Below are 14707 nucleotides of genomic sequence, written 5' to 3' on the forward strand. Positions count from 1 at the left end.
AGAAGAGGGACCACAACACTACTCAGGGGCCAGCCTCTGCTCCCCACGGGGGAACAGGCCACTGAGACTGGGAAGAAGGCCGGACGGTCCAGCCTGGCCTGCCTGGTCCTGAAGAAGCTGCCTTACATGACTGGGCATGGACACTCAGAAGATACTGATAAGACGCAGTCCCAGGCGGAAGGAAGGGAAGGAAGGGGAGGGGCTTCAGGAAGCCAGAGTCTCTCCAGATGGAAACACTCAGAGGGGATCCAGGTCCTACTCGCCTTAACTTGGCCTTGGCTGAACACTGTATTTTATCCTCTTGCTGTTTGCTTTAGAGTAGAAAAGTGAAGAACTCTGATAAAACATAAGTGGCAAAATCCACAAACATAATAAAAGGGTATGAAATCTGGACTAAAAATGCACTCTAAAATAATATTCTAAAATGAAAAACCAATACAAAAAAGCAGAGTGGTTTATAAAAACAAACAAAACAACCAGCAATTATATGAAAACAGTGCCTGCTTCTCTCATAACTAAAGTAACAACAAATTGAAACAATGATCCTACGTTCCCATATCAGATTCGTAAAGACACACGAATTTAACAGTACCCAGTATTGGCAGGACTGCAGAGAAAAAGGCCTTTTCATACACAGTGCGGGTTCCATAACCTGGCATGACGCCCGTTTTAATGCACACATACTCTACCCCGGCAATTCTCCTGTTAAATTATCCTAGAGACAGTGCCCACAAATGTATCTGTAAGAATGTCCTAACAGCATTACTTATAATAGCAAAAAAGCTGGAATCAAGCCAAATGTCTAATGGGGACCGCCTTCCCTTTGCACACTTTAAAAATACCCATTTATATGCACAGAAAAAGATCCAAAAGGACACACAATAAACCATTAACAGTAGCTGTCTCTGCAGAGCAGGACAGCCAAGGAGAAACACCACTTTCTATTTTTAATGCACACTTTCCTACTTACTGATTTTTTTAATTATTTTGCCATGGGTCATTTATTTTCTTACAACAATACTATTGTATTATAGTTTCTCCCTCTTCTGCCCTTTCCCTATCCTCTCTCTCACTCCCTCTCTCTGGTGATAAAGAAGTTACCAGGAAGTGGTTGAAAGCAACCCAGAGCCTGCAGCCTGTGCTGCAGAGAGAGCTGCGTGGTTGGTGATTCTGCTTCCAGCATGGAAAGGGAAACAACCCTACTGGGACTCAGCCCCAAGTGGGCGGCATCACTGCAGCTGTTTTCCATCAGGAGGGAAAAGCCCAGTGCTGAGAGAGGCCTGTGCTGCTTGGCTGGCTCAGGCTGGACCAGAACCCTGAACACACCCGACAGCTTGCAGGCCTCTGGGCCACATGCATTCAGCTCCCATCACCGCCCAGAAACCACCAGAGAAGCCAAGTTTACCAGCCCTGGCCACTTCAGGGAGCACAGAAATGCATCCTGGCAGCTCCCACCCAGCCTGCTGTCTGTACCCAGAAATCAGGTACACAGAGGACCCTCACCACAGGGCCCTCATCGGCCCTCACACTGGAGCCTCCAGCTCTCCTCACTTACGAACAAGGCATAAGCAAAAACCTTTATGTCATCAAAACTTAATGAAAATGGGGGCTTCCCTGGTGGTACAGTGGTTAAGAATCCACCTGCCAATGCAGGGGACACGGGTTCGAGCCCTGGTCCGGGAAGATCCCACATGCCACAGAGCAACTAAGCCCGTGTGCCACAACTACTGAGCCTGTGCTCTAGAGCCCGCGAGCCACAAGTACTGAAGCCCGTGAGCCTAGAGCCCGTGCTCTACAACAAGAGAAGCCACCGCAGTGAGAAGCCTGCGCACTGCAACGAAGAGTAGCCCGCGCTCGCTGCAACTAGAGAAAGCCCGCGCACAACAGCAAAGACCCAACGCAGCCAAAAATAAATAAATTAAATAAATCAAAAAAAAAAAAACTTAATGAAAATGAAAGGACACAGGTCCATCACCCTGTGCCTGTGGCGTTCCTCCATAAATGTAACCCATCTCCCCCCGACCCCCAGCTCCCTGAACTGTTAACATGGGGAAGGGGGAGCTCATCCTGGACCTCTGTCGTGAATACACGCTGTTGCTGCGTGCCTGAGTGTGAGCAACAGAAAAGGGCCCTCACCCACGGAGGAGCCAAGCCTTGTTCTAACTTGGCGTCTGTCACTCTCCGCCCGCTGTCTCTCCCCTCCACGCCATGCAGACTGAGCTGGGGACGTTCCGAACGCACGCTCACCTGGTCTAGGGTCTTGCAGCAGTCCACCAACACGCCCACAGGCTGGGTGTCCTGCAAGCTCTCCTTCAGCTCCTTCAGCTCCAGATCAGAAGGCCCAAGACTCTCCTCCTAGCAGAGAGAGGATGAGAAGGTTTGCCGCCACCCCGGGAGGGCCAGCACAGAAAATGCAGTCTGCCCCACGTTCCCGGCCCCCGGCCACTCACCGGGGTCTGGGGAGGTAGGGCCTCAATGCTGGCGGCATGGGAGGAGATGGGCAAGATGTTGAGCTGGTCATCGATGGCGAGACACTTCTTACACGAGGCCAGAGAAAGAATAAACCTGAGGAACAAAACCACAGTCGTGAGGTGCTGAGGGCAATGTCTGCACAACAAGGAAAGGGCTTTTCTTCAGGAAAATCATCTAGCCCCACGTCTCTAAGAAAGCTGGAGAAAGCCAACACCATCATCTGGAGGGCAGTGCCAGATGATTCCCAGCCTCCTTTACGAGGCCCGAACATGCTTTATAGAGCAAACAAGCAAATGGGGAACTCCCTTAAGAGACTGATTACAAGGGCTCCTACTGTGCAGAAGCCCGCTGCTCCAGGGTGCCCTGGCCCTTCCCCCATCCTCCCAGGCTCACCCGTTAGCACTAGGTGTCTCCTTGAATGGGGGACGCCAAAGCCACCCCACATGTGCTCACCAGCCACACAGGGAAACAAACGCATACCCAAAGGGACTGACCTTCTGCCACAAGGAGGAGAAAATAAAGGAAAGGGTGGAGGGGAAAGCTCCCTCTAGCACTATAATACAAACATTTTTGCGTGTAGCAAAACATGTGTTTGGCTATAAAATCCAAGCTTCTCCCACAACTGCAAGAAAAGGGCCTCCCGCACTACTTTCACAGGCTTCCCTTCCAGCCGGTAGCGCTGGGCGACCTCCAGGCCCACTCCTACTGAGCAGCCTCAGAGGCAATTGAAGTTAGGTCGCACAGTTCACCCAGGCCAGGATTCCTAAACCTCAGCACTACTGAGATTCTGGACCAGATAATTCTTTGTTGGAGGGGCTTTTCAGTGCCTTTTAAGCTGTTCAGCGAGCACCCTTGGCCTCTACCGCCACCAGCCTCCCGCCCTCACCCCAGGTCACGACCATCAAAGCGTCTCCAGACACTGCCAAGTCTCCCCAGGGGCAAAACTGCTCCGGTTGAGAACCACTGACCTAGGACATGGCTTCTTTCTTCTTAAGGCGTTTCACGTGTTGCTAACTGGCATTCCCTAAAAAGGGCTCTGTGGTCAAATAAATAGGGGTCCCTGGTGCTGTGAGACTTTTCAGAGGCTACAACAGGCTCACGTGAATCCTCAGAAAGGAAAAACCATATCAGCATTTCCCAGACATATTGGGCCAGAGGACCCTTTTGTCATAAGGTCCCTCTTAAACATTAGTGTTCTGTGAAACACATTTGGGAAAAGAGTGGTCCAGACAAATCACCCCTTTGACAGATGCATAGGCTAAAAGCCAGAGCGGGAGAGAGACTTGGTAAGGGCCAGAAGCAAGATAGAATCCAGGCCCCAGCCTTCCACTCACTTTTATTGCTTCCAGTTAGCTGCACAACTACCGCTGCTCTCGGGAATCTCACCATTTGGGGCTCCTGTACTACCTTCCCTGAGACAGAGCACAGTTTTCAGTTGGGCCCAAGATGAAAATGTTCCTCCCACTGTGCCTCCCACAGTTGAGGAAGTGAGAAATGTGCTCCAGACCTACCTCTCATTAAATCTTCCCACCACATCCTGATGGGCCTCTGTCCTATATCTTGAATGCACGTCCTAAAAGAGACAACATCCATTAACAGAGGCACCCAGATAGCGCTTAGGTTCAGCGTCCAAGTGTGAAGAAGTTCCAGCAAACAACCCTGGGGTAAAAGAGGCACCAGTGATGCTGCTAGAAACAAAATCTACTCCTACCTAACCTGCCATGCGAAACTGGCCGGATGCGATCTGCTGCAGCTGGACTCAGACGCTAAAATGCAATGTTTCTTAACACAACAAATGTCCCCGCACCTCACCTTTGACTGTTCCCACATTTTATCCAGCAGCACAAAACATATTCACTCGTTCAATAAAATGCACATGCCAAAGCCAGACAAGCTGGGTACACACCGGTGTTTAGTAAAGCATGAAACCTATTCTCCTGAAGCTTACAGTCAAATGGTTGGACGGAGACAAACAAGTAAATAGATACAAATTTTGGCAAATGCTTTGAATGAGAAACAGGGTGCAGTGACAGCCAATGGGGGGGTGGGGAGGGGGGCTATTTATATAGGGTAGAGAGGGAAGGGCCTCTGAGGTGGTAAGCAGGCAGCCAAGTAAGAGGGGGAGGAAGAACGAACAAAGTGACGTGGGCACAGACATTCGCTCGTTCGCAGATATTTCAGGAGGGCTTACTAAAGGCCAGGCACCCTTCCAGGATCAGGGAATATACTAGGGAGGAAAACGAAGTCCCTGCTCCCATAAAGTTTGGAGACTGGCACGGGAAGCCAGACAGTAAACAAATAAATGTCTATCTTGAGATGGCTGTACCATGCTTTGAAGCAAAACAAAACAGGTTGAGGAGTGACAGGCCAACCACATATTCTACACAGGGTGTGAGAGAGGCCGCACCGAGGAAGTGGTATCTGGGCAGGGACTGGAACGCAGTGAGCCAGCAGACACTCCATGGGAACGGCGCGAAGGCCCTCAGGCGAGAGTGTGCTGAGAGGAGAGGGCGCACCTGAAGACCTCCGAGGAGGCCGGATGGGCTGGGGTGAGGTGAGGGGGTGGGGGATGGGGTGACAGGAAGCAGGCACTGAGATCTGATGGAAGTCCACTTCACCAGGCGAACGCAGCTCGTGAAACCCGGAGGCCAAGCCTAACAGTTGCCGAGCAGCTGGCAATGGACAGTGAATGACTCCGAGCCTGCGGCTCGGCACACCCACGTGGCAGAGCCAGCTCTGCGTCCGGGGAAACACTTCCGGCCACTCCCTCAGCCTGGGGAGAAAAACATACCCCCCACCCCCGGAGTCAAGGTTTCTGCCAGTCCGGGAGCGGGATGGCAATGCCCCTCCACGACCCATTAGGCTGAGGGCAGGTGAGGACGCCTGTGCGTGGTCCCCTTCTTGTAGCACACAAATGTAGGCACTGGCGTGGCTCTCTGTGGAATACTGTTTTAGAAATTTAACTACACAACAGCTGCATCATGTCCGAATCTCACTGGTGTAGAATCTGCAAATGCCTGAAAGCAAAGGCAAAATTCACAGATTCCTAAGCACACCCAGGGCCACTGAGGTTTCTCTGCAGAAACTTCCTCATTAGCTCCAGTCAAAGAGCTCCCAGCCTAGAAATTATACTGACCGCTCACTGGAGTTGCTCAGCAGGAGTTCTTAAAAGAAAGCAGCAAAAACACAGATTGATTTGAACCGCCACAATCAAGTTAAAGAAAAAAACAGACACTTACCATGGTCATCGTGTACAACTGCTTGAGTGAGTTCATGGTCCGTAGGAGGATAACCACCAACCCACCACCTTCCACTGTTTCTACAGTCCTGGCCAGCAAGTTTGGAGTCAAAGCTTCAAAATCCTGGAAAAAGGAAACCTTAGAACTGGCTGCAAAGAGCACCCGCTGGGAAGCTTAACCAGGGGCCAGGAGATAAGGTACAAGGAGGGCTTCAGAGTACAAACTCAAGACCATACCCCGTACCTGACTCACCAGGACACACACACACGCGCACACACACACAGTCCCTTACTTAGGGGACACAGAAGAGAGCCCAGCCCTGGAGAAGAGGTATACCCGGTTTTATATGTCAAAGTGTTTCCCGTAATCCCTCATAAAATCTTATTTGGAAAGAAGTCCTCCAATCTGCATTGATTCACACTTGAATTTCAGAAATACCTCACACTCATTTTCTGCTCTGTTCATAGATGGAAACTGTCTGACAAAACTCAACTTCACCACGTGGGGGAGCCGCTGCCTAAAGGAGCCACCATCACTTCGCCTGGTAACTGGTGAGCAGAAGCAGCTCCCTACCAGTCAGTGATGGGGTGAGAACAGGCAAAACGCTCTTTTCAGCCGCCAAGGTGGGATGTAAGCCAGCAGTGTATGGACAGCCCACTGGAAGGCAGAAAGGAAAAACTAGAAGTTCTATTCAAAATTTCCCACCTCATTTCTTAATTTATATTTTATAAGGTATGTTTTACGATGCACATAATCATAGTAGTGCATGCATATAATAAATACATATCAAACTGTGGGAACCTGTGCTTAAATGTGAGGATTTGTGCTTAAATGTTTTCTTTGGTGAGTGTGGTCGGCGGGGGGGGGGTGAGGCGGATGGAGTCACAGGTGCCAAAGAATCAAAGAACAAAACAAAGACCACCAGAGCTCAAAACAAAGAAAAATGTGAAACTTAATCTATTAACTTGCCAGGCAAGAGAAAATACATACCAGTGAAGAAACTCACCAGCTACTTCTCTGAGGGGGGAAAGCTAGGAGACTTTAAGGACCAGAAGGGCGGTGACAGGGGTGGTCATTCAGTCAAGCACTCTGGATAGGACGTCCGAGTACTCGGGTCTGTACCTAGTTAGTTAAAACAAGTCCCACTGCTCTCTGGTCACAAAAGTCTTCAGTTAGTTCTAATAGGGATCTGGGGTCCTAGGGTCACTCAAAGTTCAGTGCTTTACCAAGCTGGTTAGACCCAGTTGTGATGGAGCACCACTGCCAGTTTGGGTATCTCTAGACCAGTGCCGCTTTTGGTAGAAAATGCTCTTTTTCTGTTGGTGAGTTATCAAGTTCCTGTGGAAAGTGGCCAAGGCCTCCACGGAGGAAGCTCTGGGGGAGGGAGTACACGTGACTCCTCTCCTCTCTGTACACCTGTCCTTGTGGGTGATCAGGCAGCCCAGGCACTCCTTAGCACTCTGACTCCAGTCACGGGCTGGGGCAAGTCACCCACCTGGAGAACACACATGCCAAACGTATTGCCCAGGATCTTGTGGGTCTCATTGTAGTAGCAGTAGCGAATGTTTGTGGCAGCTACGAAGAGTTCAAAGGGGTCATCTTGCTTTATGTTCAGCGTCCCGCTCTTTATTTTTTTCTGCAGCTGTCGCATTCTTTTCTTCCGATGACTGCAATCACCCCCCATCCCATGAAAGCCAGTTAACCAGAGAGGCTAGAGTTGGGAGCAGGGGACAGGCTCAACGATCACCCACTTAGACCTTCAGAGCTAGAAGGGAACTTGGAAATCGTAGTGCTCATCCCCTCACTTTAAAGCTGAAGGAAACCAAAGAGGCGTTAGAGCAGACGGGCTTCGGAGGGAGACAGTGTAAGTCTGTGTGAGAACCCTGCCGTTTTGATACTTCACTTTACAAAAAGGGTAATGGGAGTCCCTAAACCTCACGTTCAGCCAGAGCTTGAAAGCAAACCTTAGTGGCCTCATTACCTCAGTCTCAAGCCAATGCTTCAACCACACAGCACCGCTTCCCAGAGAACCTGGGAGAGGCACTGTGATGGCGGGTTACTTTATTCATTTTTCCTAAATGAATTCATCCACTTCCTTCCCAGATGGTGGGATCAAGTCCTCAAGGGCAGCTCTAATCTAAGACAATACTGATAGAGGATATAAGGGTTGGAAGGGAATCTGGACATCTCCCAGAAATCCCTGAACTTTTCTTTTGTCTTAAAAAACTCTGAATACCTGTCAATTAACTCTTTCTTTTAGAGAAAGGAGAGAACAAGAAAACTCCAGAATCAAGGGTTACAGCAAACCAAAATTTTATCATAGTTCTCTAACTGAATAGTAGAGCCAAGGCCTTCCCCCTGGGGCTCTACCTCCTCAGCCCATGACTTAGCATCAGCCTTAACCTAATGCTCAAGACAGGGGTAGGAGAGCTGTAAGAGGCACAGAAGAGATTTTTAAAAGTGAAAGCAGGTGGGTTAAGTTTGAAAGGCAAATCTGCCCAAAACACTGTAAACTGCCCAATTTCGCAGGGGGTTTCCCCACAGCAGAGTCTACCCCAGAGACACATATATTGAGGGATAAAGGAGGGAGAAGAGGCCCAAGGACAGAACCACACAGGTGAGCTGGGTTTAGGGAAGGAGATGAGCTCAGGGAGAGAGAAGAGCTCAGGAAGGTGGTCTGAGTGTCACAGTAGCAAAGAAAGGAGAGCATTTCCGAGGTGACCTTATAATGGTTTATCTGCCAAGGAACAGCACCCCACACCCCAAACTCCTCCACACACACAGTCGTAGGCAGAGCTGCCAGGTTCCTACTAGGTGACCCACCCCACCTCCTCTGGCCCAGGGGTGGATGTCTTTCCAAAAGAATTTGGGAGGAAGACTGATTTCTGTGTCGTTGGACCCAAACCACGTAAAACTCAAGTGGTGTTTCTGCGATGGGCACCATAGAAGGCAGAAAGCTGCCCTGAAGTGGGAAAAGAACAGAGCAGACACACGGAGATGAGAGACTGAGCAAGGACTGGAGCGTAAGCACTGCGGCTCTATACCACCCCCGCAGAAGAGCTGAAATCTCATCCCCGTAGGCTTCAGGAGGTAGCCCGTATACTGCTGACCCTTGAAAAACCTGGGGGTTAACCTGCGTCTAACTTAAGAGTTGGCCCCTCCGTAACCGCAACTCCTCCACATCAGAGGATTCAACCAACCACGGACCACGTAGTATTGTAGTATTTACTACTGAAAAACATTCGGGTATAAGTGGAGCCCTGCAGTTCTAATCCACATTGTTGCAGAGTCAACTGTACTTCAGTAAATTCCCCTTGTGCCTAAGTGTGTTTGTGTTGGAGGTCTGCTCTTTACTATATAAGAAGTCTTAAGTCCACAACTTCAAAAAATAAGAACAGCCAATTGTCAAAAACAGCAGTGGACTACTAGAGGAAGAGCTCTGAAAAAAAAGGAGAAAGAGGGGGAAAAGTTGTTGCATTAGGCATCAGGTCGTTGGTAACTTCCAAGAGCAACTGAAGGAAACTGCGTTATTAGAGGGGCTTGATCAGCTGAGAAAACTAAGAAGAAAACTCGTGTGCAGAAAGCAAGGAATTGGGCTGGGGACTTAAAAGAGCATGAAAAGGATCTGAAATGTATTGTCAGGAATGAAGAAAGGGCATCAGCTCTATTATTTTTCTCTACTGGGAGTGTCCTCAGAGATAGCACCTTCACTAAGAATCCCTGAAAAACCATGCCAAAGAATCATTTCCTAACATTTAACTAACGAGCAGGGATGGGAAGTGGGATGGGACGCTCAAAGGGCATGGCTTACCTGCTAAACCCCAGCTCTTTCTTATAACACCACAGCACAGAAGGCCGAGCCTTCACAGTTGCTCTGGACAACATGTGATGGAGTATGACCACCTGCCAAAGAAAAAAGCCATAGCATCTCAGGACCAAAAGAGACCTCCGGGACAGCCAGGCCTGAGACCACAAGGCCAGCAGTGCCCAGGCGGGGACTAGAAGCCAGCTCACATACACTTACCCTTGTGCTCAGTCCACCACCCCACATATCAAAAGCTGTTAACCTGTCTGTTAATAATTCTAAATACTGAGTATTTATCACTTCCAATAAGTAAAGGAATGATCCCACTAGGCATTTCACTTAAAGAAAACCAGTCATTATGTGTGAAACCCCAGAGTGTCTGTAACATGCTGACTCTTTGGGACAGGATACAAAGTAAGTCAGGAAGCATTTACCAGGCCTTACCTGATCCTTTCCTCGATCTCCGACCACAACAAAGAGAGACCTCTGCCGCTCAGCTACTCCATTCTCAATGAGAATCCGGATTCGGTTATCCACTTTCTTCCGATGCATGGTGAAAAACTATCACTGAAACAGAAGGAAAGGACACAACTGGACATGAACATCCAGGTTCTGGGTGAGGAACATTAGCTGGCTGCCTCCTGTGGGGCTGGGGGGCTGAGCTAGGCACATTTATAAGTATCATCTTATTGAACCCTCAAACAGCTCCCTAGGGAAGACATCAGCCTCATTTTTTAAATTATGAAACTTAGGCTGGAAAGGTGAAGAAAATGTTCCCTTGGCATGGGAAGTCAACAGGGAAGCTGTAATTCACACCCTTATAGAGGAGTTTTTCAAAAATTGGAAACAACGTTCAAAAAAAGAATGATTAAAATGTATGATATATCTATGGGAAAATAAAGCGGTTTTCAAAAAAATTTGTTCAAAATAATTTTCAAATATTATCTAAGGATATGGATACAGATGCTTATTAGAGGATAACATGGCAGGATATGCATGTACATAATATGTATATAGAAAAAAAAAGATTGGAAGAAAACACCAAAATGTAAAGTAGTTATTTATGGATGGTGAGATAACAGATGATTCTTATTTTGTTCTTTTGTTTTTTTGGAGTTTTGTGTTGTTTTTTTTTAATTCACATATATTACTAACAAAGTCAGTAATCAATTGACTATTACTATGATGGAATGTGGCCATCTGTTTCCTCAAAGGAGGGAAAACTATACTGAAGCCTGTACAGAGAGATTTCAAAAGTTATTATGATTACATATGATAGAACATTGTATCATTATAATAAATACACGAAAGAAACATCAAAAATATCAATTATGCTTCTACAATGTAAAAGTAAAAATAACGTGTTACTTAGAAACTTCAGTGCTTGCCGCATTCTACACCTAAAGCTCGTTAACTGAACCTTAACCCTGCCTTAATTGTCTTTCTAACCTCTCAATCCAAACATGGATTTTAGCAGTTCGATCTTAACTGTAAAACACTATGTCATCATGGGAACATATGTATATGTATAACTGATTGATTCACTTTGTTATAAAGCAGAAACTAACACAACATTGTAAAGCAATTATACTCCAATAAAGATGTTTTAAAAAAAAAAAACACTATGTCATAATCAATGGCTCCTATTTTATAAAGAAAGGACCAAGTATAAATACTCAAGTACCCCAAGGAAGAAAAGTGACGGAGACAGGATTCACATTCAGGCCTCCCTTGATTCCAAAGCCTGAACCCTTTCCAGTTCACCAACCTGACCAGCTTGTCAGCTGAGTTGCGGGCCACACAAAGACCCCACAACCAATCAACAACTAATTATTGCTTTTTGTTCTAGTTACTGTGGGAGCCCCAGAAGTAGTACCAGATAAAGTCTTGACTTCGAGGAGCTTTCATTTTCCTTAAAGAAAATATTTAAGAGAAAGAAATGAGGGATAATCTGTCTAAAGACAGATAAATTAGATGTAAAACTAATTGCTACAGTGGTCTGATGAAAGTCTGAGATTACTGTGGGCTGGAGTTGCCATGGAAGGCTTAATGGATGAGGAGGGCCTTGAAGGAAGAGAAAGATGATTATTTTTCATTCATCTATTAGTCTAACAAATATACATAGCATCTATGTGCCAGGCACCATTCCAGGTGCACTGGCAAACAAAACAAAGTCCTGAATGTGCCTGCTGAATACGGAGTATAAACGAATGAGCAGAGTGAAGTAGCTAAGAGCGTGGGAGGATCTAGATGAAATCAGACTGCCTCAGTTCAGTGCCAGGTGCTGCAATCAGGAACTGTGGGCAAGCTCCGCGGAAAGCAAACGTGTTGTCACCCACCCACTCACCCCACCCCACCCCCAGAGCCCTTAGAGGATGGAGATCAAGCCACGCAACCCGCCAAGAGCTCTCGAGAAGCACTCCCGAGAGTGGCCGCCTACTGGGGAAGAGGGTCCTGTTATCTAGGAGCGCCCGGGTGGGGCGGCAGTCGGCATGGGCCGGGCATCAGCACGGATGCAGAGCCTTCGTCCTGGAGCCAGTCTCCTCCGGGCCCAAGAAGGACACAGACACCGACCTCGGCACCCATCCCCAGCCATCCCGTGATGGGTACCTGCGCCCCGAGCCGGGCGGACTCCAGTCAGCAGCGAAGCGGAAGCACGTGGGGGGCACCGAACTTCTGCGGGAGAAGCGGGCGCAACGGGATGCCCCTAGCGGATGCCTGGTCGCCGACTCTCACAATTTGCCTCCCTCGGCGACGCGCGTCCAGCTCAGGTGCTGGTAGACGGTGCGTGCGCTGGCGAACTAACGGAGCGGCGACGGCGAGTGAGAGGGGACCTTTTTCACCCCTGTCCCTGCGTGATGACGTCATGGGCCCGGGAGGCGGAGCTGCAGCAACTGCGGCTGCGCGGTTTAGTCTCTGCCCGCCGTAGCTGTGGTGCCCGTTCTAAGTTGCCTCTTCGTATCAAAATTAAGAGACCGTGACTACGGAGGGCAGAATAAGCAGATGCCCGCACCCGCAGGGCCTGTCAGTGCGCTGGGGCTAGCTCGGGTGCCCAGACAGGTCCGGGGCAGCACACGGTAAGTGGTCTGGGGTTTTCAGTGTTAGCCTGGTCATGCGAGATGACTGGCTCCGGGGATCTTGCGTAATTTTGACACTCCTCTTACTTAAAATAACTATTTTAATGTGATAAGATGGGGAAACTCGATCAGCAGACCTGTCTCATTCAGCTCACTTGACCCTCCCCATCCTCAGTAATGACCTTGTAGACCTCTCTGGCATTCCGTAGATTTTCTACCCACTATTGCTGCTCCTGTACTTTGGCAGGCTTCCTTTAGGCCTGTATCTGGCTGTCAAATGCTGGCGTTCTTCTGAAAACCAGCTTTGGGGCTCTGCTTTCGTTTAGTTACTTCCTCTCCCCCACCCCAGTCTCGGACGAACTCGGTCAAGCGGTTGAAGAGCCACCTATGTAGTTACGGTTTTTTGGGCCAGATCGTTGAATTTAACAAATCCAACTGCTTGCTTAACATTTCTCGATGCCTCAATCAGAAAGTTGAAGCCGAATTCATTTGCCTTTCTTCCTTAAACTCCTTCCTCAAAGCAGAATGTAATTCTCTACCTCCAAATCTAATGTAATCAGCAGCACCACCCATCGTATTTTTTAATAATTCCCTCAACAAAAATGTCAATATGCTAGACACAAGAGATAAAGTGACCAAAACAGTCCTATCTCCTGTGAAACTTACAGTCTAGGTAAGAAAAGTGTTAAGAAAAAAGTATCCAGTGAGTAAAATCTAAGGCACTGCTTTAGACGTGGATTTGGAAGGACTCTGAAATGGTGACTTGGAGTTAAGACCTGAATTTAGGAAGAATGAGCCTTAAGAACAGTGGAGTGAAAAGCTTTCCCATTAGTTAAGTGTAACACATGAAGACTCCAAGATGGTAAAAGTCTCAGCAAAGCAGCCAGTGTGGCCAGAGTACAGTGAGTAAAGGGGAAAATGGTAGGAAACTAGACCAGATAATTGAAGGGCATGTGGGCCACAGATTTGAATTCTACGTGTGATGGGAAACCACTGGGGTCTGAGTAACAGGGAAGTGACAAAATCTGATTTGCCCTCTTAAAAGGCTCAATCTGGCTGCTATGCAAAAAACTATACTACAGGAGAGCAAGAGTAGAAACACAGAGAACCGTTAAAAGCCACTGTAGCTACCTGTTCTGATGTGGTGGTCACAAATGCTAGTTGACTCAGGATATATTTTCAAGGTAGAACCACATGTAAATTTGCTGAAGGACTATAGACACAAAGTATGAAAGGAAATCAAAGATATGAGCAACTGGATGTAGGTTCATCAAGAAATCAATTTCCAATACTCATGACATTGAAAGCAAGATATTAAGTAGGAGTTTGTTTTGGGGAGTTTGGGACCTAGAAATACTTATGACTGAAATGCTGATTGTAGTCAAAGTCGTGGGATTGGATAAGATCACCTAGGGAAGAATGTTAGCTAGGGATGAAGTCTGCAACCAAGGCCTGGAGAACTCAGCAAAGGATACCGAGCAGTGGCCAGTTAGATAGGAAATACGTAGAATCCCATTTACTACCACCCTCCACTTTATGTTGTAATCGTTTCTTACATGGGCTACTCCAATAGCCATCTCTTGCACCATGTATTTTGTTCTCAACACTGCACTGTTTTGGGGGTTTTGTTTTGTGTTGTTGCTTTGTTTTTGCTGCTCCACGAGGCTTGCAAGATCTTAGTTCCCCAACCAGGGACTGAACCCGGGCCCACAGCAGTGAAAGCGCAGAGTCCTAACCACTGGACCACAGTGGAATTCCATGCACTGAGTGTTCTTAAATGGCAATTTTATTAGGTGACCCACCATCCTCCCCCCCAACCCCACCCCCTATACACACAGCTTAGAAATCTTGTTTCCAACTGTTAGAGACAAAACTTAACATGGAATAGAACTTACAAAGCTATTCTTAGTAGCCCTTACTGTTGCTTCAGCCTCTTTCTAGCTCTGCTAAATCTGTACTCTTTTCACTTGAGCCAGAGAGCGTTTCTCAGTCACTGGAGACTGGACTTGGGACACGCAGTTCTCTCCCCTTCTTTACTAGTTTACTGCTCCTCATCCTTCAAGTCTTAATTATTCCTCTCAAAAGTCTTCCCTGATCATTTTAACTGGGTCATA

At 47.8% G+C, this 14707-nt stretch overlaps 1 protein-coding gene across 1 annotated transcript in view; it reads right to left on the reverse strand.

Annotated features, from left to right (window-relative positions):
- The window catches only part of NAT10 (N-acetyltransferase 10), a 46360-nt gene extending 33991 nt beyond the window's left edge, over positions 1–12369 (reverse strand). Inside the window, exons 1-8 of the mRNA XM_007181048.2 lie at positions 12127–12369; positions 9961–10083; positions 9523–9614; positions 7207–7378; positions 5712–5834; positions 3984–4045; positions 2451–2565; positions 2248–2355 (exon numbers count right to left, since the gene is read on the reverse strand). Coding sequence (XP_007181110.1) covers positions 2248–2355; positions 2451–2565; positions 3984–4045; positions 5712–5834; positions 7207–7378; positions 9523–9614; positions 9961–10068 — 780 coding nt within the window. The 5' untranslated portion in view covers positions 10069–10083; positions 12127–12369. The remainder of the gene's footprint in view (positions 1–2247; positions 2356–2450; positions 2566–3983; positions 4046–5711; positions 5835–7206; positions 7379–9522; positions 9615–9960; positions 10084–12126) is intronic.
- Between the last annotated feature and the right edge of the window lie 2338 nt (positions 12370–14707).

Source organism: Balaenoptera acutorostrata, chromosome 9 (assembly GCF_949987535.1).
Source record: "Balaenoptera acutorostrata chromosome 9, mBalAcu1.1, whole genome shotgun sequence".
NCBI classification, from domain to species: domain Eukaryota; kingdom Metazoa; phylum Chordata; class Mammalia; order Artiodactyla; family Balaenopteridae; genus Balaenoptera; species Balaenoptera acutorostrata.